Source organism: Ranitomeya imitator, chromosome 1 (genome assembly GCF_032444005.1).
Source record: "Ranitomeya imitator isolate aRanImi1 chromosome 1, aRanImi1.pri, whole genome shotgun sequence".
In the NCBI taxonomy this organism is placed as follows: Eukaryota; Metazoa; Chordata; class Amphibia; order Anura; family Dendrobatidae; genus Ranitomeya; species Ranitomeya imitator.
Window position 1 is genome coordinate 773,104,079 of NC_091282.1, and position 24,858 is coordinate 773,128,936.

Below are 24,858 nucleotides of genomic sequence, written 5' to 3' on the forward strand. Positions count from 1 at the left end.
GAGGTCGGGGTGGAACGGTTTTGTCCCAGGAAGCAAATGGGGAGGAACATCCAGTCCTATATCTGAGTAAGAAACTCTCATCCTCTGAGAAAAACTATGGAATTACAGAAAAAGAGTGCTTGGCCATCCAATGGGCAATCGACACCCTGAGGTACTACCTGTTAGGCCAGAAGTTCAGGTTACTATCAGATCATGCACCCCTGAGATGGATTAGAGAAAGGAAAGGTAAGAATGCCTGGGTGACTAGATGGTTTCTAGGGCTACATGACTTCACCTTTCATGGGCAGCACAGGCCAGGGAAACTTCACGGTAATGCAGATGTCTATCTAGACACTCCTGTTTAGTGAGTGAAGGTGCCAAAACCCTTGGTAAAGTACTGGAAGGAAGTCATGTGTCACTCAGGATGTTTACCTCAGTGATATGGACCCGGAAAAATGCTCCAGCACATTAAGCGCTATGAGCAGTTAATCGGCTATGTTTTGGGCTAGGATGACTGAACGGCTGTAGAGTGGGTGGAAGGCTGTTCACCATATCTCCACCACATGGTGGGGCCCAGAGGATAAATACACAGTCTTCTGGCATTAGTGTTGGGTGTTTCTGGAGCTTCAGAACTGTGTGTGCAGATGAAGGAAAGTTGGACCTTTTTTTCACATGTTTGTTTCTTGAGTGGGCGATCCCCCACAGCAACCCGGCTGTGTCATTTGTTTTGTTTTTTCTGTTACTGCTTATATTTTGCTAACCCTGCCCTGGTTTATGCTGTACCTAAATAAACCAAGTGAGCTGATCTACCATAATAAAGCTCCAGGACGATTATAATCAGAGGCTCGGTAAGACAGTTCTTTATTGATCACTATCAGTTGCATCACTTTCTACACATCGATGTTTCGCCTTCGGACACACTTTGCACTTTGATGTTAGTTTTCTCATTTCTTCCACTTCTGTTACATTATTCCATGATTTCCTCCAGTGGCCGCCACATTATGTGCAGAGCGCGATGAGCGCAGAGCAGAGGAGGGCAATGATCAGCGCGGAGCTTGTGGTCACTCTCGGTGCCACAGAGGTGTTTACCGTCCTCTTGGTGTAGATATACGGCTGAGCCTGGAATAAAGAGGAGAGTATCAGCGACAAACGCAGCAGAGGATGCATATGGCGGCAAAGTCTGGTGCAGCGCTATCAATTCTTCCATGTAAATAACTGCTCACATCAGCTACATGATAGCCACACCATAATCTGCTGCCACAGGTTAGAGCCCAACACTAAAATACTTTATATAATGGAGTACAGCAGCAGCTGACTGGATGAACTACAAGTACCAGGAGGAAAAATATTAACTACAGTACAGCCACCATCACGTTACCTGGGAAGGACATAGCAGCTCCACGTCTTCAGAGAACGTCCGCAGACGAGACTTGTTTCCTTCTGTCTGAAGCTGCAAAAATGGAGAAAAGTGAAAATGTCGTCAGAGATGATGAGAGACTGATATCAGGGGCCTGTACCTTTAAGGCCAGATTTCCACTTTCATCACATAACTGGGTGTGGCCTAAAGCAAATAAAGAGTCCAGTGAGCATGTATCAAATGGTCAGCCCCCTAGTTGCCGGTTATCTCCATACCCCATTATCTCCACTGCCCTCCGATGAATGTAGGATTACAGCTCCCAGCATGACTGCACCTGTGCATGCTGCCAAGGCTTGGACCCTTGGTACGTGCAGGACATGACGGCAGCACAGTGCATTTACCATATTGTTCCACAGTCCTTTCGCCATCGGTTAACGACGCGATACCCACGGAAGAGTCATCCGTAACCTACTCTTCTTTTGACAGGGCTGTCGAGCTCGTGCGCGCAGCTGGCCCCGGTGCCCTGCTGGCGAAATCCGACATAGAGTCAGCCTTCCGCCTTTTGCCCGTTCACCCGGAAGGTCATGAACAAATGTTTTCATTTATTAGGTTGTGAGGTGGACAGGCTATTTTACTTCGATATGTGCCTACCAATGGGCTTCTCCATTTCCTGTCATTACTTCGAGCTTTTCAGCACCTTCCTAGACTGGGTTTTACGATACGAAACCGCTAGCAACTCAACGATTCACTACCTCGACGATTTTTTGTTCGTCGGTCCCGGGGACTCCAGACTCTGCTCCTTCCTTCTCCAAAAGTTTAAGTTTTTAGCCGGAAAATTCGGAGTACCACTCTCACCGGATAAAACAGTCGGCCCCTGTAACGTTTTGCCTTTTCTCGGTATTGAAATAGACACCAATGCAATGGTGTTTCGATTACCAGCTGATAAACTGCAAAAAACTCTGCAAATGGTTAAAAATTGCTACGAAGTAAAAAAAGTCACCCTGCAGCAGATGCAGTCCCTGCTAGGATTGCTCAACTTTGCCTGTCGCATAATGCCAGCGGGCAGAGCCTTTTCACGCCGACTATCACTGGCAACCAAGGGCATAGCCCATCCGAGCCACAGAATTAGGCTAAACCGCTCCCTGAAGGCAGACTTGCTGGTCTGGAAAACATTCCTGGAGTCCTACAATGGGCATACATGCGTTATGGCGCAGGAGACGCCAAGCAACGATTTAGGCCTAGTTGTCGGTGGAAATATTACAGATGGTTTTGCGGCAATCTACAAAGACCAGTGGTGCAAAGGCCAATGGCCTAAACTATGGACCACGGCCGCATGGGGCCGTGACCCATCACTGGTGGAAATTCTGGCAATAGTAACATCAGTCGAGCTATGGGGTGCCCAATTGGAAAATACGAACATCAGATTTACAACAAAACAGCTGAGAACAGCAAAAGCCCTAAACAGCATGTCCTCTTCTTCTCAGCCAGCACTCGCGCTGTTGCGCCGCCTAGCACTATTATGCCTGAAGCACAACATCTGGTGCCGGGCCAGATTTACTGCGACTGTAGATGACAAAATTGTTAACTCTTTGTTATCTTCCGATGCGCCTTTTGGGTAGGAAAGGTGATGTATTAGCCGATATTTTCCTGGCTCTTTTTTGGGAACAATACCTAAAGGCGAGATTCTGAGATTCTGAAATGGCAAGGATCTAAAAGGTCCCGCCATCCTGCCCAGTTCAACTTCTTTTTGGATTTTCTGCTGTAGAATATCGGGGAATTCGCGTGCCGATTTTAAATTATTTGCAGTAGTTGGCTGGGTTTGAAAGGGATATAAAAACCATGTTTAAAACCGAAATATAGTTGTTCCGCCGCTTCTTTATTGGGGTAAAGGCTTAGCCATGGGCCCATTGTGGTTACGTTCACCGGGGTTAAACCTCGCAGGTGCTCTATTTGACTGGCGGGTACATCTGGCCGCAGGGTGTCCACCTCCGCAGGAGGAGCATTCGTGTCTATATTTACAGGACCCTTGGAAACGGCAGTATCCATCGTTAAACAGTAAGCAGGCCCCGGGTCCGCGTACGACCACTGTATTCTGGCCTGCTGCTGTTGAGTGATAAGTGGTCGCTGCCGAAAAGGGGGGCTGTTTTTGGGACAACATCAGTCGTAACCAAACGTCCGTCGCTTTTACCCCCCAGCCCAAATCCGGTTGCATGGCCAGCCGCCTGCGGAACTCGTCGTACCGTTTCCACGCCGACCCGCTGTGACACTTATATGAATTATATATTAGATCTTGCCAAACTCAGGACGGTTGAACCAATTTTGGCTTCCCGAATTTGGAAGTCAACTGGAGAGGCATCAGAGGGCTTCGGTGGCGTCAGATCTTCCCGGAGTTGGTCGACATCGCTAAGAAGGCCAAGGGGCCGGTGGTTCTGGTGCTACATGCCGGAGGCAATGATTTGGGCAAGCGGAAAGGGGCCGAGTTGTACACAGTAATGTCAACAGACATCGATCGGTTTGTTTGTTTATTACCAGATATGGTGGTGGTGTGGTCCGAGATAATACCTCGAGCGGTCTGGCACGGAGCTAAGGACGTAAAAGCCATCGAAAACGCAAGAAAAAGGATTAACACGAAGATGTCGAAGTTTGTGAGAGAAAAGTACGGCATTGTGGTTCGACACCAAGAGTTAGAAGGGAACAATTTTGCTTTGCTGAGACCGGATGGCATCCACCTCACGGACATCGGGCTCGACATATTTTTGGAGGGTTTGCGGGATGGTGTTGAACAGGCTCTAATGATGTTGTGTGGGGGTCGGAGTCTTGTGTAGGTCATACACATGATCCTCCGTGGCGGTAGGTAGAGGGGGGCAAAGGTTCGTAACCTCTCATCGGCTTGCTGGCCCAGCAGTCGTCGGCTGGGGCCTTCAGCAATGAGTGCGTCGCGATGTGTAATTGCCCTTCTCTACTTTGCAAATAATAAACTGTGACCGACCTGTTCAACCCATCCAGGATTGTTGGTGTCTTTTATTACGGAGTGGTGGGACGGGGGAAGGCACTGGTTACGACACACGGGTCTCTGCAGTCTGGTAGGCACGGTACTGTATAAGGTGCATGCCTCTGACTGCAGAGCCCCTAAGGGATAGCTAGAGGGGAAATCAGTGCAGTGCCCAATTCCCCCCTCCCACTACCTCCCCAGGTGAGGTCATGATTGGGACGCCCAGCGGACCAACCGGGGAGAAGAGGTGAGTCAGGCCACACCCTCAGGGGTTAAATTCTAGTGACTGGGCCAGGTTCTCCCTCTTTCCCCCCGGCTGACCCTTGGAAGCTTTTGGGCTATATAGGAGAATAAGTGAGTCTCTGAATTTAGAAATGACAGGCTTTGTAGCAAATTCAGTTGTTATCTTGATAGTGTTTAAGAAGTTTATGAGGTTATACTCTGTTAGGATATATGATGCGCAACTGCGCCGATATTTAGGTATTTTGTAATTTAAGCCCCCGGCGAACTGTCTGAGGTTTAGATTGGCACAGAGATATATAGAGGATAATGAGATTGATCATGAACCTTCATGACCCCATTTGTTATTAGGGGACTGCTATATATTCAAGCTAATTAAGGCTGTACTGGGTTATACAAGTGCCATATGTCTAACAGTGTGGTAACAGCACCTATACTTTTGTAACATCAATATCCAATAATTTGTATGTCCAACAGTGTGATAGTAGCATCTATACATGAGTAACATTAACATCCATTTATCTGGTCATTAGGGTGTTTGAGATAACGTTAGTGCAGAAGACAGAGTATATATGGCACGCAGGGGGATTGGCGCATGCGTGTAAGCCCACGCCTGCGCGATGACCCCTTTAGCTAGTGGGTTCACTGCGCAGCCTGATTGTCACACAGGATGGCATCCCGAACGGGCATCTATATTTCAGTGATGATTGCGCCTGCGCGAATCGCTGAGCGTAGCACAGGATGGTTCCCGGAATGGATATCTACATTGCAGGAATTCTGCACGTGCGTAAATCCTCGTGCCTGCGCAGATGCAATATAGGGTGCGCCTGCTAGTGATGTAGATCATATGAAGACTGGGCATGCGCAAATCTTTGCATCTGCGCACTAGCAATACTGGGAGCGCTCTATTGCAAGGTATATCACGTGACGCGCCAGGGATGCTGGGTGATAACCGGAAGCATGTGGGGCTGGAACGCACGCCAGCTAATCACGTGATACCAATAAGTAAGGAATAGTCCATAAAACGCACAGACTCTAGCACTTGTCTGTAAGCACTATGTGGATAGGGGACTGGCCCGGTGGTGCTGCGGACTATATTGCTTAAATACGCCAAATCTGACAAAGCTAAGTAACCCTTTGTTATCTATTTCACTCCTGATGAACCTCTTAGAATTGGAAGAGGGGAAACGTGTTGAGTTATGAAGGGATGCATTTGGATGACATCGAGTAATATGATTTGATGTTTTGATATATCCGAAAAAAAGGGGGTGTACCTGTGCAATACCCATTGATGGCATTAACTGTTATACTGACATTTGTCATTGGTTTTGGAGTGGACATAGAGTCCTGACTGAGATATTGATTTTCTGATTTTTTTCATCTGCCCTGATGAACACATTCATCTAAAAAATCATGTGGTATATTATCTGATGGTTGTATGAAGTATGACTGATTATCACAGCAAGGGATCCTCCTATTGATAAAAGTACCCTATGGATATATACTTTTTGACACTTTAAAGCACTATAGCACCTTTACCCATTTTTCTGGGCCTCATCTGTCTAATAAGGGTCAGATTAGAGGACAGTCGTCGTGGAGCAGGGGCGCCATTTGCGTACTACAATAGGGTGCCAACCCCTGCTGACAGGAAGGAACAGACAGTCATTAGTATAGGTCTGCCAACTTACCTATGTTGACTTAAGACACTCTCAGTGGGGCACTGTATGTATGATTTATGTTCTCTATTCCCCATCCCAGCAGGGCCCAGTAAGGGTAGCAGGGAGAGTCGACCAGGAGCGGGGGCGTCAATGCGCAGGTGATAGGGTGCCAACCTCCGCTGATAGGTAGGGAGCGTATAGTGTATTGCAGGGCCTGGCACCACCCTGGCCTTTCCTATAGTATGCTGTTGTTGTGGTGATGGTTTAAGTAGTGAACATATGTGGTCGTTTTATAAATTGGATTAATAAAAGTTAATTTTTATCTTTGGAATTTTGGGGATTCTTCTGTGAATTTACAACTGAGGGGTCAGTGTCTTTCTTTCCACAAGTTCAAATTCACCTCTGTGCATGAATCCCGGAAGGAGATCTCATCGCCCTGTCCTCCTCACCTGGTTCACGGCAGGTTCAATGTCCTGCAGAAATGGCTGCAGCACCACCGCAAAGTCCTTCTTCCCATCGTATCTTCCTGACGTCTGTACGCGCTGCTGCAACTGCTCCTGGAGGTGGAGGAGACAAGATGGTGAACAACAAGGACCAGAGATCAATGAACCAGACAATGGTCCGAATACAGGACGGGGCGATACTGAGCTGGAGGAAGGACCCATAGAACGGCCGCATATCTATACGACCTGGAGATAAGAGGACAAGAGGCCGTGTCGCTAATAATATGGGCCTGAGCGCATGTCTAGAAGGATCGGTCTCTGATGTGATCTATGGGAAGGATACAATGCAGGACCCCCCACCAGGAGCTGAGCACACGTCTAGAAGGATCAGTCACCGCTATGATCTATGGGAAGTATATGACGCAGGGCCCCCCACCAGGAGCTGAGCACACGTCTAGAAGGATCGGTCACCGCTATGATCTATGGGAAGTATATGACGCAGAGCCCCCCACCAGGAGCTGAGCACACGCCTAGAAGGATCGGTCACCGCTATGATCTATGGGAAGGATACAATGCAGGATCCCCCACCAGGAGCTGAGCACACGCCTAGAAGGATCGGTCTCTGCTGTGATCTATGGGAAGGATACAATGCAGGATCCCCCACCAGGAGCTGAGCACACGCCTAGAAGGATCGGTCACCGCTATGATCTATGGGGAGTATATGACGCAGGACCCCACCAGGAGCTGAGCACACGTCTAGAAGGATCGGTCACCGCTATGATCTATGGGAAGTATATGACGCAGGGCCCCCCACCAGGAGCTGAGCACACGTCTAGAAGGATCGGTCACAGCTATGATCTATGGGAAGTATATGACGCAGGGCCCCCCACCAGGAGCTGAGCACACGCCTAGAAGGATCGGTCACCGCTATAATCTATGGGAAGTATATGACGCAGGGCCCCCCACCAGGAGCTGAGCACACACCTAGAAGGATCGGTCACCGCTATGATCTATGGGAAGTATATGACGCAGGGCCCCCCACCAGGAGCTGAGCACACGCCTATAAGGATCGGTCACCGCTATGATCTATGGGAAGTATATGACGCAGGGCCCCCCACCAGGAGCTGAGCACACGTCTAGAAGGATCGGTCTCTGCTGTGATCTATGGGAAGGATACAATGCAGAATCCCCCACCAGGAGCTGAGCACACGTCTAGAAGGATCGGTCACCGCTATGATCTATGGGAAGTATATGACGCTGGACCCCCCACCAGGAGCTGAGTACACGTCTAGTTGGATTGGTCACCGCTGTGTTCTATTGGAAGGGTGCGCATGTCCGGATGAGGAGCTGACTGAGCGGTCGTAGGCAGCGCTAGCCCCATGCTCACAAAGATGACCAGCGGCTCAAAGCAGCATATTACGGGCAGGAAACCTGCAAAAAACGCCAACCGCCGCCTCAGACACACTGGTCGTCGATGGGGCGCATTACCAAAACCAGGGGAGCTGCGCCAGGCAGGATCGCAGTCTTTGTACCGGTACCTGGGAAAAATCAAGATGGCTGCCGCAGCACTAACCATTTGGCCGCCGGCACTGTGGAGTGCTCTGGGGGGTCTGATCTCCTGACACTGGGTCAGACTTCCCCCTCGAGAGGCCATGACTGCTGCAGAAGTGGTCGCTTGTGACTGTGGACGATGAGACCAGCTCCCCACTAAAGAAACCGCCCACCCTGATGAAGGAGTGGACATGAACAAGAAAGAAGAATACAAGACTATCTTTTACAATGGTCTGCGGAGGCAGGAGGAGAATTTTTGTTTCCCCAATACCCTCCCACTTGTATACTGGATAGTGGAGCATATCCAGGAGGGACAAGGGTCACTTAGAACCCAACTCTATTTTTGAAACGGTTACAGTTTTTCACAAATCTAAGATTTGGTTTTTGTTATTCCCCCATTTTTGTCTAGTGGTGACATACAGATTTTATCTGTAATTTGTATATGGTTCTTCACATCCCCAGCATTAATGTAAAAGGGCAGAATAGTCCGTTCAAAAAATCCCTTCTATGGAAAGAGGCCCAATCCCTAAAAGCCGACGTATTATGCGTTCAGGAAACCCACCTAAATAGCACTGACGCCCACAGACTGCAGAATAGAAACTTCCCAAATGTATTTCACTCCCATGCAATTGACAAAAAAAAAAAGAGTAATAATTGCAATAAATACACAGTCACCTTCCAGCTAATCACCAGCATGGCGGATGATGAGGGCAGATACGTCATCCTAGTCTGCAGCATAAATAACAAGACCTACACAATTGTCTCTATTTACGCCCATAATTCCAAGCAGGTTCTATTTCTTAAAGACACCCTGGCAAGGTTAAAAAAGGCGCCCTTTTAGTCTGTGGGGACTTTAATTTCGCCCCTTGCTCCAACATTGACAAATCGGTACACCCTCGAAAGAAAATACCCAATCACTCTCTCAGACCCTCCTAGCGGAAGAACTCTGATGTCTGGCGGGTTCTGCAGCCTCCTACTCACACTCACATAGAGGCTACTCCAGAACTGATCTAATGGTCACAGATAAATGGTTATTACAGGATATCCAGACGGCCTCGATAGGGAACATCACCTGGTTGGATCACCCAACCATCTCATGCCAAATTACAGAGTGGTACAACTACCCGACATATTCTCCATGGAGAGTAAATAATAATTTAATCACATCCCATAAATTAGGCCCCAATTACAGGAGGTACTAATAGAATATTTCACAACTAATAACACATGATGTCTCCTCAACAACAGTACGGTGCGCTCACAAGGCCTACATCCGGGGTAAATTATTCCAAATAGCGTCCCAAAATAAAAAAGCCGGATTACTCACCGGTAATACTCTTTTAGTGAGTCCACGACAGCACCCCACTGGAGAGAGGGATCCGCCCCGCAGGAACAGGAAACCTACCGAGAAATAAAAGGGGGCTGTCCGCCTCTCCTCCTCAGTTTTGATTTCAGAGTACCCGGAGGACCGCCAGTATTAGGCAAATATCATTTATTCCATTTTCAAACTTATTTGCTCATATAGGATTAAAATAATTTTACTCAATAGTAAATATAGGGATGGATGTAAGAGGGTGCTGTCGTGGACTCACTAAAAGAGTATTACCGGTGAGTAATCTGGCTTTTTCCCTTTCGCCACGACAGCACCCCACTGGAGATCTTACAGAGACCATCACCTAGGGGGGGACCACCGTGCTGAGGACAGTCCTGCCAAAGTCTAGGTCAGAAGTTGACGATAGATCAAGCCTATAGTGATTATAGAATGTAGAGGGATTTGACCAAGTTGCCGCCTTACATATAGTCTCAATTGGGACCTCTCCCCTTTCTGCCCAGGAGGATGCCATAGCTCTGGTAGAGTGCGCTGTTATGCCTTCCGGAGGGTTTTCTTTACTCGCGGAATAGGCCAGTCTGATAGAGTCTCTGATCCACCGGGATAACGTGCTTTTTGTTATTCCATGACCCTTCTTGTGACCCTGGAAGGAAATAAACAGAGCCCTACACTGTCGCCAGCTACAGGTTCTTTCAATGTACTTTAACACTACTCTTTTAACATCTAGAGTGTGGTACTTTTGTTCTTCAGGAGTGGAAGGATTACTGAAGAAAGTGGGCAAGATTATTTCCTGAGACCTATGGAATGTCTTAGCTACTTTGGGAAGGTAGGAAGGGTCTGGTTTAAGGACCAACTTATCCTGAAAAGTTAGCAGGAAAGGTGGATCTATAGAGAGTGCTTGGATGTCACTGATTCTCCTGGCTGAAGTCAGTGCTACCAAGAGGGCCGTTTTTAGCCATAGGATCTTGATTGGTATTGAATCTATTGGTTCGAATGGAGAGTCTGTTAGGGCTTGTAAAACTAAGTTTAGATCCCAGGGAGGAACTCTAGGTATAATAACTGGATTTATCCGTTCACAGGCTGTAATAAATCGGGATACCCATCTATTCCCCGCAATGTTATGGCCATAGAGAGCTCCTAGTGCTGAAACATGAACTTTTAAGGTGTTTGCAGTTAAACCTAGTTCTCTCCCTTTTTGAAGAAATTCCAGGATAGACTGTATCGGAATTTCTGACGTGTTTGAAGATGTATGGAATTGTAGGAATTTCTTCCATATTTTTGTGTAAATTTTTGTAGTGGAAGGTTTTCTACTCTGGAGGAGTGCGTTTATCAATCCCTCAGAGAACCCCCTTGATTTTAGCATCTGTCTCTCAAATTCCAGGCTGTGAGATGTAGACTGTCCACTTGAGGGTGGAAAAACGGACCCTGGAAGAGAAGATTGGGTGTTGAGGGGAGGACCCAAGGATCTGAGACCGACATGGTTTGCAGCCACGAGAACCAAGGCCTCTTCGGCCAGAATGGAGCTATTAGTATCACCCTCGCTCCTTCGATTCTGATTTTGCGAATGACTTTGGGTAATAGTATGATCGGCGGAAAAGCATATGCTAGACTGAACTGCCAAGGGGCTTGGAGAGCGTCCAGAATGTCCGGATGATCCGCTAGAGATAGGGAGGCAAATTTCCGGACTTTTTTGTTTTTCCTTGTGGCGAAGAGATCTACTTGAGGTTGACCCCATAGGGATACTATATCTTGAAAAATCTGCTGGTTTAGGCACCACTCTCCTTGTTTCAAGGTGTGTCGACTTAAGAAGTCTGCCTGCTGGTTGTTTTCCCCGCTTATGTGCAGTGCAGTAAGGGATGTTAGGTGACTTTCTGCTAGATTCAGGATTTCTGTAGCAGAAGACATCAGAGTCTCTGATCGCGTGCCTCCTTGCCTGTTTAGATACGCCACTGTGGTGGTGTTGTCGGAAAGGATTCTGACGTCTTTCCCTCGTAGCTGTGGGAGAAAATGGCATAAGGCGTATTTTACTGCATTTAATTCTTTAACATTAGAGGAGTAGCAGCTTTCCTCCATGTTCCATAACCCTTGGCAAACATCATTCCCCATATGAGCGCCCCATCCATGAGGACTGGTGTCCGTGGTTATGGTATGAGATGGCGTTATCCATGGAACACCACTCATTAAATGGTCTGAATTCAGCCACCACGTTAAGGAAGTTAAAACTTCCTGAGATAAGGTTATTTTCACATTTAGGTGACCAGATAACCGTCTATCTTCTTGTAAAATCTGGTGTTGCAGTGTACGGGTATGATGTTGAGCCCATTTTACTGCAGGTATACAAGAGATAAGGGATCCTAGTAAGGACATAGCTTGTCTTAGGGATATACGTGGATTGTTTATCGCAACTAGGACTTTGCGTTTGACCAGTAGTATTTTTAACTGAGGCAGGAGACACTTTTGAGATACGGAGTCTAGATGGAACCCCAAGAACGCCTGACAGGATAGCGGAGTGAGTCTGGATTTGTTGGTATTGATTATCCAGCCTAGATCCTGTAGAGAGGAAATTGCATGAGCCAAACGATCAGCACATTGAGTAACTGAATTTCCAATGACCAAAAAGTCATCCAGATAGGGAACAATTAAGGTTTCTTTTTGGCGAAGGTAGGCCATCACCTCTAGCATTATCTTGGTGAAGATCCTCGGTGCTATTGAAAGGCCGAAGGGCATGGCTGTATATTGGAAATGATGAATCTCGCCGTTGATTGTCACTGCTACTCTGAGGTACTTTTGGTATCTGTCATGGATAGGGAGATGATAATAAGCATCTTTCAAATCAATGCCCCCCATCATACAGTTTGGAAAGAGGAGTTTTATAGTGGATCTAATGGATTCCATCTTAAATGTATGGTTTTTAACAAATGAATTGAGTTTTTTAAGGTTTATGATGGTCCTGAAAGAACCGTCGGGTTTAGAAATCAGGAATAAGGGAGAGTAGAATCCTCTGCCTTCCTGTCCCTCGGGGACTTGGACTAAAACCCGCTTTGATAATAGGGTTTGAATTTCTAGCTCTAGAGCCTGCCGTTGTGCGGGCGAGCTGAGGGATGTTATAATATATGACTCGTGGGGAACACAAGAGAATTGTAGTTTAATTCCATCTCGGATGATGTTTAAAACCCACGAGCTAGATGTTACTTTTTCCCATTGGGTGGCGAAAAATTTCAGTCTGCCCCCTACTGGTATATCCTCAGAATTTATTGTCTTTTGGGGGGTTGGGTCTTCTAAACATGGTACCTCTTTGCCTGTCCTCTTTAGCAGTCCATGTTGTAGACCTATCCGTTTGCCTCCTTTTACCAAACGGTCTCCTCTTAAAGGCTCTCCTGTAAAAGGGAATAGAGGAATCAGGAAAAGCTTTCTTCCTGTCCTTTGCCTTCTTGAGTATCTCATCTAAGGTTTTACCAAAGAGGTACTCACCCTCGCATGGGATTGCGCATATTTTAGATTTAGACTGCGCGTCCCCTTTCCAACTTTTCATCCAAAGTGCGCGTCTTGCATTGTTCACAAGACCTGCGGATCTCGCTGCTAACCGAAGAGAGTCGGCAGATGCGTCCGCCATAAAAGCTGCTGCTCCACGTATTAAGGGGATGGCCGCTCGTAGTTTCTCTCTTGAAACTTTATTTTCGATCTGCTGGTCCAACTGATCAATCCAAATGATCATTGACTGGGCAGCGCAGGTGCTGGCTACTGCAGGTTTAAAAATTCCTGTAGCCGCTTCCCAAGATCGTTTAAGGGATGATTCAGCTTTACGATCTAATGGATCGACCAGAAGTCCCGCATCCTCCACAGGCAGAGTGGATTGCTTGGAGGTAGAAGCTACGGCTGCATCGACCTTAGGAACTTTGGTCCATGTAAGGAGCTCCTCATCACTAAACGGATATTTACGTTTAGACGCGGAGGGCAAAAAGCTTCTTTGATCCTGCTTCTCCCACTCTCTTTTAATTAATGCTTTCACCGCTGGTATAACCGGAAAACATCTCCTCTTTCTCTCTGCCAAACCCGCAAACATAATTTCCTGCGTGGTTTGCGCACCCTTTACCTCCTCACACCCCATGGTATTGCGGATTGACTTTACCAAGTTGTCCAAACTGTCTAAGGGGAAACATGAACGCCCCTCAATTTCTGATGAGGAAGATGATGATGATAGGGAGGCTTCTGACAGTACAGTCTGGTCACTTTCGGAGTCTGACATAAGTGTTGGTGTTTTGGACTTAGCTTTACGCGGTTTTTCCTGGGTCATATTTTTTAGCTCCTCCCTAATAATGGCCCGTAAGTCCGTAACGGACACTGTCGCTCCCTGAGTTGTTTCCTTAAAACAGTCCTTGCACAGTTTTTTGGGGTATGAGTCCGGAAGGGGCTGGCTACACAAGGCACATTCCTTATGCTTGGACTTTTGTCGTTTTTTAGACTGGGCGTAATAAGTAGCGAGAGAGAGAGAAAAGAGAGAGAAATAGGGAGACAACATCAGCTTAATAGGCAGAGTTTTAACACTCACCCAGTGAAGCGAATATTACCAGATCAGAAGGCCGAGATCCTGTTCTGGAACCGTCACTCTTACGAGCGGACTCCGAGGATCCTTTGGTGTGATCTTTGGTGGGGGGCACTGGATCTCCAGCTGTGCGGTCCATGGCACCTGGGGATGACATCTCTGCATCGCCGCATTATTGTTTCTGGGCGTTTTAAATAGTGCGCCCTTTTTTCTTTTTTTCTTTCTCTCCCCGCTGCGCAATGCGCATGCGCGGATCGTCGCTGGCTCCCCCGCCCAAGATCCGGCCTAGGCGCCCCGGAAGTGACTCCTTCAGTTCCGGGGTAGCCAGTATTGCGGCAGTCGGCGCATGCGCGGCCCGGGGTTCAACGCCGGACCACAATGGAGATTATCTTACCCGGCTCCTGCCCGCACCGCACGCAGGAGAAGACGCCGGGCGGCCCTCCCCGGACCCGGCCGTCTGCTCGATCCACCAGCCGAGGAGGGAGCCGTCTAACGGAACTCCCCCGACGCCGCTTCTGAGCTGCAGCCCCTGCCGTTCTCACGGACACCGCACAGGCGGCATGCTAGCCCAGGTATGTCCATGTAGTCGTCCTGTCATTCCCGCAGGAACAGGAAACCTAAACTGAGGAGGAGAGGCGGACCGCCCCCTTTTATTTCTCGGTAGGTTTCCTGTTCCTGCGGGGCGGATCCCTCTCTCCAGGGGGGTGCTGTCGTGGCGAAAAAGCGAGATTACGCCAAATAGAGGAAATCAAAACAGACGCACTACAACAAATGCACAAACATAGCCCCACAAACATAATTCTCCAAAAAATTACAGAAACTTAGGTATGAATTATACCATCTGCTTCAACACAAATACAAGCACAATCTATGGAAAAGCAAAGCCAAACATTACTGGCAGGGAAACAAAGCAGGCAAAATATTAGCCAACAAAATCAAAGCCAAAATGACCAAACAAAGGTTATCCCACATACAGAACGATCCAAAGAATATGGTGGGTGCGGAAAGTATTCAGACCCCTTTACATTTTTCACTCTGTTTCATTGCAGCCATCTGGTAAATTCTAAAAAGTTCATTTTTTCTCATTAATATACACTCTGCACCCCATCATGACTGAAAAAAACAAATGTAGAAATGTTTGCAAATTAATAAAGAAAAACTGAAATATCAGATGGTCATAAGTATTCAGACCCTTTTGCTCAGTATCGAGTAGAAGCACCCTTTTGAGCTAGTACAGCCATGAGTCTTCTTGGGAAAGATGCAACAAATTTATCACACCTGGATTTGGGGATCCTCGGCCATTCTTCCTTGGAGATCCTCTCCAGTTCCGTCAAGTTGGATGGTGAACGTTGGTGGCCAGCCATTTTCAGGTCTCTCCAGAGATGCTCAATTGGGTTTAGGTCAGGACTCTGGCTGGGCCAGTCAAGAATGGTCACAGAGTTCTTCTGAAGCCACTCCTTTGTTATTTTACTCCCATAGCATGACACAGCCACCACGTTTCACTGTTGGGATTGTATTGGGCAGGTGATGAGCAATGCCTGGTTTTCTCCACACATACCGCTTAGAATTATCACCAAAAGGTGTCTTTGTCTCATCAGACCAGAGAATCTTATTTCTCATAGTCTGGGAGTCCTTCATGTGTTTTTTTTAGCAAACTATGTAGGCTTTCATATGTCTTGCCCTGAGGAGAGGCTTCCGTTGGGCCACTCTGCCATAAAGGACAGACTGGTGGAGGGTTACATTGATAGGTGACTTTGTGGAACTATCTCCCATCTCCCTACTGCATCTCTGGAGCTCAGCCACAATGATCTTGGGGTTCTTCTTTACCTCTCTCACCAATGCTCTTCTCCCACGATTGCTCCTTTTGGCTGGGCGGCCAGGTCTAGGAAGACTTCTGGTGGTCCCAAACTTCTTCCATTTAAGGATTATGGAGGCCACTGTGCTCTTAGGAACCTTGAGTACTGCAGAAATTCTGATGTAACCTTGGCCAGATCTGTGCCTTGCCACAATTCTGTCTCTGAGCTCCTTGGCCAGTTCCTTTGACCTCATGATTCTCATTTGGTCTGACATGCACTGTGAGCTGTGAGGTCTTATATAGACAGGTGTGTGCCTTTCCAAATCAAGTCCCATAAGTTTAATAAAACACAGCTGGACTCCAATGAAGGAGTAGAACAATGTCAAGGAGGATCACAAGGAAATGGACAGCATGTGTCTGAGCAAAGGGTTGGAATATTTATGACCATGTGATAATTCAGTTTTTCTCTTAATAAATTTACAAAAATTCTACATTTCTGATTTTTTTGTCAGTCAAGATGGGGTGCAGAGTGTACATTAATGAGAAAAAAATGAACTTTTTTGAATTTACCAAATGGCTGCAATGAAACAAATAGTGAAAAATTTAAAGGGGTCTGAATACTTTCCATACCCACTGTATATAGCCCTAACAAAATTGCCAATGTCTTCTCAAACTACTAATAATCCCTCTACAACCTACAGGAAAATACCACAATACCACAACCCACCCCCCAAAGGATCTAAGAAATAACCCAGCCTTAGTGCATAAAGATCAAGTGGGTTTTGTTAAATCTAGACAGACCTTGGATGGCACGAGGAGGAAGATTGATATCATCCATATAACCGGGGGGAGGCGGACCCCCTCTATGCTTCTCTCCTTGGATGCTGAAAAGGCATTTAATCGGGTGTATTGGGGGTTTCTGTTTGAAGTACTCTCCAGATTTGGATTTGGCGTTAACATACTCCAAGCAATCGTCCCTCTAATATCTCACCACTGAGGTCTCTGACATCATAGGACAGCCATATTATACAACCCAATAAAAGGAGGACTGTGCTGCCCCACAGTGGTGAGATACTATAGAGCAGCCATTTTAAACATCTCAAAAAAAGGAGGGCTGTGCTGCCCCTCAGTGGTGGGATACTATAGAGCAGCCATAATATACATTCCAATAAAAGAAGGAGGGATGGGCTGCCCTCAGTGATGGGATACTATAGAGCAGCCATATTATCCATCCCTATAAAAGGAGGACTGGGCTGCCCCTCAGTGGTGAGATACTAAAGTGTAGCGATATTATCCATCCCTATAAAAGAAGGAGGGATGGGCTGCCCCTCAGTAGTGGGATACTATAGAGCAGCCGTATTACACACCTCAATAAGAGAAGGAGGACTGTGCTGCCCCTCAGTGGTGAGATAGTATAGATAGTATAAAAAAAAAAAAAAAGCATTTGCACTACTAAAGCAGGATGGCACCATTGAAGCTCTAAAAAACTATAGGGAGAAAAATACTTCATCTAAAAAACTAATTAAAGCTGCCAAAAAGGAAACAGAGAAGCACATTGCTAAGGAGAGTAAAACTAATCCCAAACTGTTCTTCAACTATATCAATAGTAAAAGAATAAAAACTGAAAATGTAGGCCCCTTAAAAAATAGTGAGGAAAGAATGGTTGTGGATGACGAGGAAAAAGCTAACATATTAAACACCTTCTTCTCCACAGTATTCACGGAGGAAAATGAAATGCTAGGTGAAATCCCAAGAAACAATGAAAACCCTATATTAAGGGTCACCAATCTAACCCAAGAAGAGGTGCGAAACCGGCTAAATAAGATTAAAATAGATAAATCTCCGGGTCCGGATGGCATACACCCACGAGTACTAAGAACTAAGTAATGTAATAGATAAACCATTATTTCTTATTTTTAGGGACTCTATAGCGACGGGGTCTGTTCCGCAGGACTGGCGCATAGCAAATGTGGTGCCAATATTCAAAAAGGGCTCTAAAAGTGAACCTGGAAATTATAGGCCAGTAAGTCTAGCCTCTATTGTTGGTAAAATATTTGAAGGGTTTCTGAGGGATGTTATTCTGGATTATCTCAATGAGAATAACTGTTTAACTCCATATCAGCATGGGTTTATGAGAAATCGCTCCTGTCAAACCAATCTAATCAGTTTTTATGAAGAGGTAAGCTATAGGCTGGACCACGGTGAGTCATTGGACGTGGTATATCTCGATTTTTCCAAAGCGTTTGATACCGTGCCGCACAAGAGGTTGGTACACAAAATGGGAATGCTTGGTCTGGGGGAAAATGTGTGTAAATGGGTTAGTAACTGGCTTAGTGATAGAAAGCAGAGGGTGGTTATAAATGGTATAGTCTCTAACTGGGTCGCTGTGACCAGTGGGGTACCGCAGGGGTCAGTATTGGGACCTGTTCTCTTCAACATATTCATTAATGATCTGGTAGAAGGTTTACACAGTAAAATATCGATATTTGCAGATGATACAAAACTATGTAAAGCAGTTAATACAAGAGAAGATAATATTCTGCTACAGATGGATCTGGATAAGTTGGAAACTTGGGCTGAAAGGTGGCAGATGAGGTTTAACAATGATAAATGTAAGGTTATACACATGGGAAGAAGGAATCAATATCACCATTACACACTGAACGGGAAACCACTGGGTAAATCTGACAGGGAGAAGGACTTGGGGATCCTAGTTAATGATAAACTTACCTGGAGCAGCCAGTGCCAGGCAGCAGCTGCCAAGGCAAACAGGATCATGGGGTGCATTAAGAGAGGTCTGGATACAGATGATGAGAGCATTATACTGCCTCTGTACAAATCCCTAGTTAGACCGCACATGGAGTACTGTGTCCAGTTTTGGGCACCGGTGCTCAGGAAGGATATAATGGAACTAGAGAGAGTACAAAGGAGGGCAACAAAATTAATAAAGGGGATGGGAGAACTACAATACCCAGATAGATTAGCGAAATTAGGATTATTTAGTCTAGAAAAAAGACGACTGAGGGGCGATCTAATAACCATGTATAAGTATATAAGGGGACAATACAAATATCTCGCTGAGGATCTGTTTATACCAAGGAAAGTGACGGGCACAAGAGGGCATTCTTTGCGTCTGGAGGAGAGAAGGTTTTTCCACCAACATAGAAGAGGATTCTTTACTGTTAGGGCAGTGAGAATCTGGAATTGCTTGCCTGAGGAGGTGGTGATGGCGAACTCAGTCGAGGGGTTCAAGAGAGGCCTGGATGTCTTCCTGGAGCAGAACAATATTGTATCATACAATTATTAGGTTCTGTAGAAGGACGTAGATCTGGGGATTTATTATGATGGAATATAGGCTGAACTGGATGGACAAATGTCTTTTTTCGGCCTTACTAACTATGTTACTATGTTAGCCATATTCAAGATTCAAGGAAGCTTTATTGGCAGGACCAAATACACATCAGTTTTGCCAAAGCAAGTGTATAAAGGCAATAGGGATAGGGACTGTGGGGATGTTGGGTAGGAGCTGTAGGGAAGGTGGATGGGGGCAGATCCATTGTGGGGGCTATAGTCCATGGCATCATAGTTCTCTTTCTAGCAGTCTATGACATTCGCTCACATACCGCGCTGCTATCTCCACTGCTCTCTCTTCTTCTCCCAGCAGGATATATGTTCTCTCTTCCTCCTTCATGGTGATGAAGTCTGGGAAGAGATGTGAGAGTCTCCTGAAGTGAGTGTCCCTCACTGCTGAGTATTTGGAGCAGTGTATTAGGAAGTGGGTTTCGTCCTCTATGGCCTCCTGGTCACAGTGTTGGCACAGTCTTTCCTCCCTGGGCTTGTAGCTCTGCCTGTGTCGGCCACATTCGATGGCCAGACTGTGGGCACTGAGTCTATATCGGCTCAGGATCTTGAGATCTCTGGGGTCCGGGAGTTTCTCCAGATATGGCGCCAGTCTGTAGTCTCTCTGTAGGCTCCGGTACATGGTCAGTTTCTGTGAGCTGATGATATCATTCTTCCAGTCACTGACATACCTCTCCTGACCTTCGTCTGCCATCTTCCTGATTCCGGCTTTTGTCAGGTTGTTGTGATTGGTGTTCTGGTCCGGTTGGGTTTGGCTGGGCTGTTCCGAGGGTTCTGGTTTTTCTGTTTCACCTACATGTATCAGGGCTTTATGGTGATGGGAGCTTGGATTGCTCCTATGCAGGTGAGCCCGGAATGACAGCGCCCTCTTTAGAACGGTTAGGTGTAGAGGGAATCTGCACAGCTCGGCCCGACAAGCACTGTTGGAGGTGCTCCGATGGACCTGGAGAAGGTGCTTGCAGAATTCCAGGTGGAATATTTCTGTTGGACTGGAATCCCACTTTGACCAGTCTGGGTAGGTGTGAGGACCCCAGACTTCGCTGCCATACAGGAGGATTGGGGCGATGATGGAGTCGAAGATTTTTAGCCAGACCCTCACTGGTGGCTTCAGATGGTAGAGTTTCCTTCGGATGGCATAGAAGGTTTTGCAGGCCTTGTCTTTCAGGGTCTCTATGGCTTGTTTGAAGCTCCCTGACCGGTGAATCACTAGGCCCAGGTAGGTATATTTGTCTGTTCCTGTGAGGTCGCAGTTGTTGAGGATAAATGATGGGTGCTGGTCTGATCTTCTCTTTCTCCTCTGGAACACCATGGTGTTGGTTTTCTTTAGGTTGACCGGTAGAGCCCAGGTGGAGCTGAAGTTCTCTAGGATTTTCAGGTTGTCCTGGAGGCCTTTCTCGGTTGGTGACAGCAGCAGCAGGTCATCTGCATATAGCAGGAATTTCACCTGAGCGTCGTGGAGGGTGAGACCTGGTGCTGAGGAGGATTCCAGGGTGGTAGCCAGCTCGTTGATGTAGATGTTGAAGAGCGTTGGACTTAGGCTGCAGCCTTGTCTGACTCCGCGGCTCTGCTGGAAATAAGCAGTTCTTTTGCCGTTCACACTCACGCTGCAGCGGTTCTCGGTGTAGGAGCTTTTGATGACATCGTAGGTCTTTCCTCCTATTCCACTCTCCAGCAGTTTCAGGAATAAGCCCGGGTGCCACACTGAATCAAAGGCCTTTTTAAAGTCCACAAAGCAGGCGTATATCTTCCCATTCTTTGTATTGTAGACGTGTCTCTGAATGAGGCTGTGCAGAGTATAGATGTTGTCAGTGGTGCAGTGGTTCGGCATGAACCCTGCTTGGCTCTTGCTGAGGACGTTGTGCTCGGTGAGGAAGGTGAGGATCCTCTTGTTCAGGATACTGCTGAACAGTTTTCCCAGGTTGCTGCTGACGCATATGCCTCTGTAGTTGGCTGGGTCATACCTGTCCCCACTCTTGTGGATGGGTGTGATGAGGCCTTGGTTCCAGGTACGAGGGAAGTAGCCGGCACTCAGTACAATATTGAAGAATTTAACCATTGCAGCCTGTATTTCTGGTGGGCTGTACTTCAGCATTTCTGGTAGGATTCCATCCAGGCCACCGGCTTTTCTACCTCTTATGGAGGAGAGTCTCTTGGTTACTTCCTGTAGTGTTATAGGTGTATCCACCGGGTTTTGGAAGTTTTTGATCCTCCATTGCTTTTAGTTTTGCCATTATGTTTTCCTGTTCTTGGCTTAGTCCTTCCTTTGGAATGTCCTTATAGAGGTCTCTGAAGTATTGGAGCCAGAGGTTGCCATTTTGGATATGGTTGTTGTTTTTCTTGTCTTTGGTGCCCATGTGATTCCATAGTTCCCAGAAGGAGTTGTCTTGGAGGGCGTCTTGGAGTTGGTTAAGCTTGGTAGAGATGTAACTCTGCTTCTTCCTCCTGAGGATGGTTTTGTACTGCTTTTGTATGGAGTCATAGGCTTCCCTCAGACCCAGGTGGTTGGGGTCTCTGTTTCTTGTTGGAGGCTGTTCTCAGGGTCTTCCGTACAGCTTTACATTCTCTGTCAAACCAGCCATTGACCTGTGTTTCTTTTGGTCTCTTGTAGTCGACTTTTTTAAGGTCGGACAGTCTGGCCATTGCGTAGAATATATTGTTGAGGTCCTTTGCTGCTTGGCTCACTCCCTCTGGGTTTGGCATGTACTCGAGGTTGTAGAAGTGGTGGAGCATCCGACATTTTGGGCCATTTATAGGATGGAGGCCGGGTGAAGAGGCCGCTCTGCTGTGGCTTCTGAGTGAATGGTTTCTCTGTAGATTTCATGTACAGAAGAAGTTGGCTGTGGTCTGACAGGTGCGTTTGTGGGGTGACTATGAAGGCGCTGACATCTGCCAGGTTCAGGTCTGTAATGGCGTAATCAACTACACTCCTCCCTACATGGGAGTTTAGTGTATACCTTCCTAGGGAGTCACCCTTGCTTCGTCCATTAAGGATATGAAGTCCTAAACTTTTACATACGTTCAGGAGCTTTCTGCCACTTTTGTTGACTGTACTGTCATAGCTGTTTCTCTCAGTGTATTGGGATATTATCCATCCCAATAAAAGGAGGACTCTGCTGCCCCTCAGTGGTGGGATACTAAAAGGGCAGCCATATTATCAATCCCTATAAAAGAAGGAGGACTCTGCTGCCACTCAGTGATGGGATACTATAGAGCAGCCATATTATCCATCCCAGTAAAAGGAGGACTGTGCTGCCCCTCAGTGGTGAGATACTATAGAACAGCCATATTATACAGCCCAATAAAAGGAGGGATGGGCTGCCCCTCAGTGGTGGGAAACTATAGAGCAGCCATATTATACAGCCCAATAAAAGTAGGACTGTGCTGCCCCTCAGTGGTGAGATACTATAGAGCAGCCATATTATACATCCCAATAAAAGGAGGAGGACTGGGCTGCCCCTCATTGGTGGGATACTATAGAGCAGCCATATTATACATCCCAATATAAGGAGGACTGTGCTGCCCCTCAGTGGTGGGATTCTATAGAGCAGCCATATTACACACCCCAATAAAAGGAGGACTGTGCTGCCCCTCAGTGGTGAGATACTATAGAGCAGCCATTTTATACATCCCAATAAAAGGAGGACTCTGCTGCCACTCAGTGATGAGATACTATAGAGCAGCAATATTATCCATCCCTATAAAAGAAGGAGGACTGGGCTGCCCCTCAGTGGTGGGATAATATAGAGCAGCCATTTTATACATCCCAATAAAAGAAGGAGGACTGGGCTGCACGTCAGTGGTGGGATACTATAGGGCAGCCATATTATCCATCCCAATAAAAGAACGTGGACTGTGCTGCCCCTCAGTGGTGGGATACTATAGAGCAGCCATATTATCCATCCCAATAAAAGGAGGACTGTGCTGCCCCTCAGTGGTGGGATACTATAGGGCAGCCATATTATCCATCCCAATAAAAGAACGTGGACTGTGCTGCCCCTCAGTGGTGGGATACTATAGAGCAGCCATATTATCCATCCCAATAAAAGGAGGACTGTGCTGCCCCTCAGTGGTGAGATACTATAGAGCAGCCATATTATACAGCCCGATAAAAGGAGGACTGGGCTGCCCCTTACTGGTGAGATACAACAGAGCAGCCAAATTTTCCATCCGAATAAAAGGACTGTGCTGCCCCTCAGTGGTGAGATACTATAGGGCAGCCATATTATCCATCCCAATAAAAGGAGGACTGTGCTGCCCCTCAGTGGTGGGATACTATAGAGCAGCCATATTATACATCCCAATAAAAGGAGGACTGTGCTGCCCCTCAGTGGTGGGATACTATAGGGCAGCCATATTATATATCTCAATAAAAGGAGGACTAGGCTGCTCCTCAATGGTGAAATATTATAGAGCAGCCATATTATACATCCCAATAAAAGGAGGACTCTGCTGCCCCTCAGTGGTGAGATACTATAGTGCAGCCATATTTTCCATCCCAATAAAAGGAGGGATGGGCTGCGCCTCAGTGGTGGGATACTATAGGGCAGCCATATTATATATCTCAATAAAAGGAGGACTGTGCTGCCCCTCAGTGGTGAGATACTATAGAGCAGCTATATTATCCATCCCTATAAAAGAAGGACTGTGCTGCCCCCCAGTGGTGGGATTCTATAGAGCAGCCATATTATCCATCCCAATAAAAGAAGGAGGGCTGGGCTGCCCCTCAGTGGTGGGATACTATAGAGCAGCCATATTATACATCCCAATAACAGGAGGACTGTGCTGCCCCTCAGTGGTGGGATACTATAGAGCAGCCATATTATACATCCCAATAACAGGAGGACTCTGCTGCCCCTCAGTGGTGAGATACTATAGAGCAGCCATATTATACATCCCAATAAGAGGACTGTGCTGCCCCGCAGTGGTGGGATACTGTAGAGCTGCCATATTATACATCCCAATAACAGGAGGAGGACTCTGCTGCCCCTCAGTGGTGAGATACTATAGAGCAGCCATATTATACATCCCAATAACAGGAGGAGGACTGGGCTGCCCCTCAGTGGTGAGATACTATAGAGCAGCCATATTATACATCCCAATAAGAGGACTGTGCTGCCCCGCAGTGGTGGGATACTGTAGAGCTGCCATATTATACATCCCAATAACAGGAGGAGGACTCTGCTGCCCCTCAGTGGTGAGATACTATAGAGCAGCCATATTATACATCCCAATAACAGGAGGAGGACTGGGCTGCCCCTCAGTGGTGGGATACTATAGAGCAGCCATATTATACATCCCAATAACAGGAGGACTGTGCTGCTCCTCAGTGGTGGGATACTATAGAGCAGCCATATTATACATCCCAATAACAGGAGGAGGACTGTGCTGCTCCTCGGTGGTGGGATACTATAGAGCAGCCATATTATACATCCCAATAACAGGAGGAGGACTGTGCTGCTCCTCAGTGGTGGGATACTATAGAGCAGCCATATTATACATCCCAATAACAGGAAGAGGACTGTGCTGCTCCTCAGTGGTGGGATACTATAGAGCAGCCATATTATACATCCCAATAACAGGAGGAGGACTGTGCTGCTCCTCAGTGGTGAG

At 46.9% G+C, this 24,858-nt stretch overlaps 1 protein-coding gene across 2 annotated transcripts in view; it reads right to left on the reverse strand.

The window, feature by feature from the left end:
• Positions 1–816: 816 nt before the first annotated feature.
• Positions 817–24,858, reverse strand: part of LOC138647392 (phospholipase B1, membrane-associated-like) — a 40,640-nt gene continuing 16,598 nt past the window's right edge. For both annotated transcript variants that reach the window (XM_069736371.1, XM_069736364.1), the window contains 3 exons: positions 6,676–6,783; positions 1,358–1,429; positions 817–1,098 (listed from right to left, as the gene is read on the reverse strand). In XM_069736371.1, the coding sequence (XP_069592472.1) occupies positions 979–1,098; positions 1,358–1,429; positions 6,676–6,783 (300 nt within the window). In that variant the 3' untranslated portion in view covers positions 817–978. The remainder of the gene's footprint in view (positions 1,099–1,357; positions 1,430–6,675; positions 6,784–24,858) is intronic.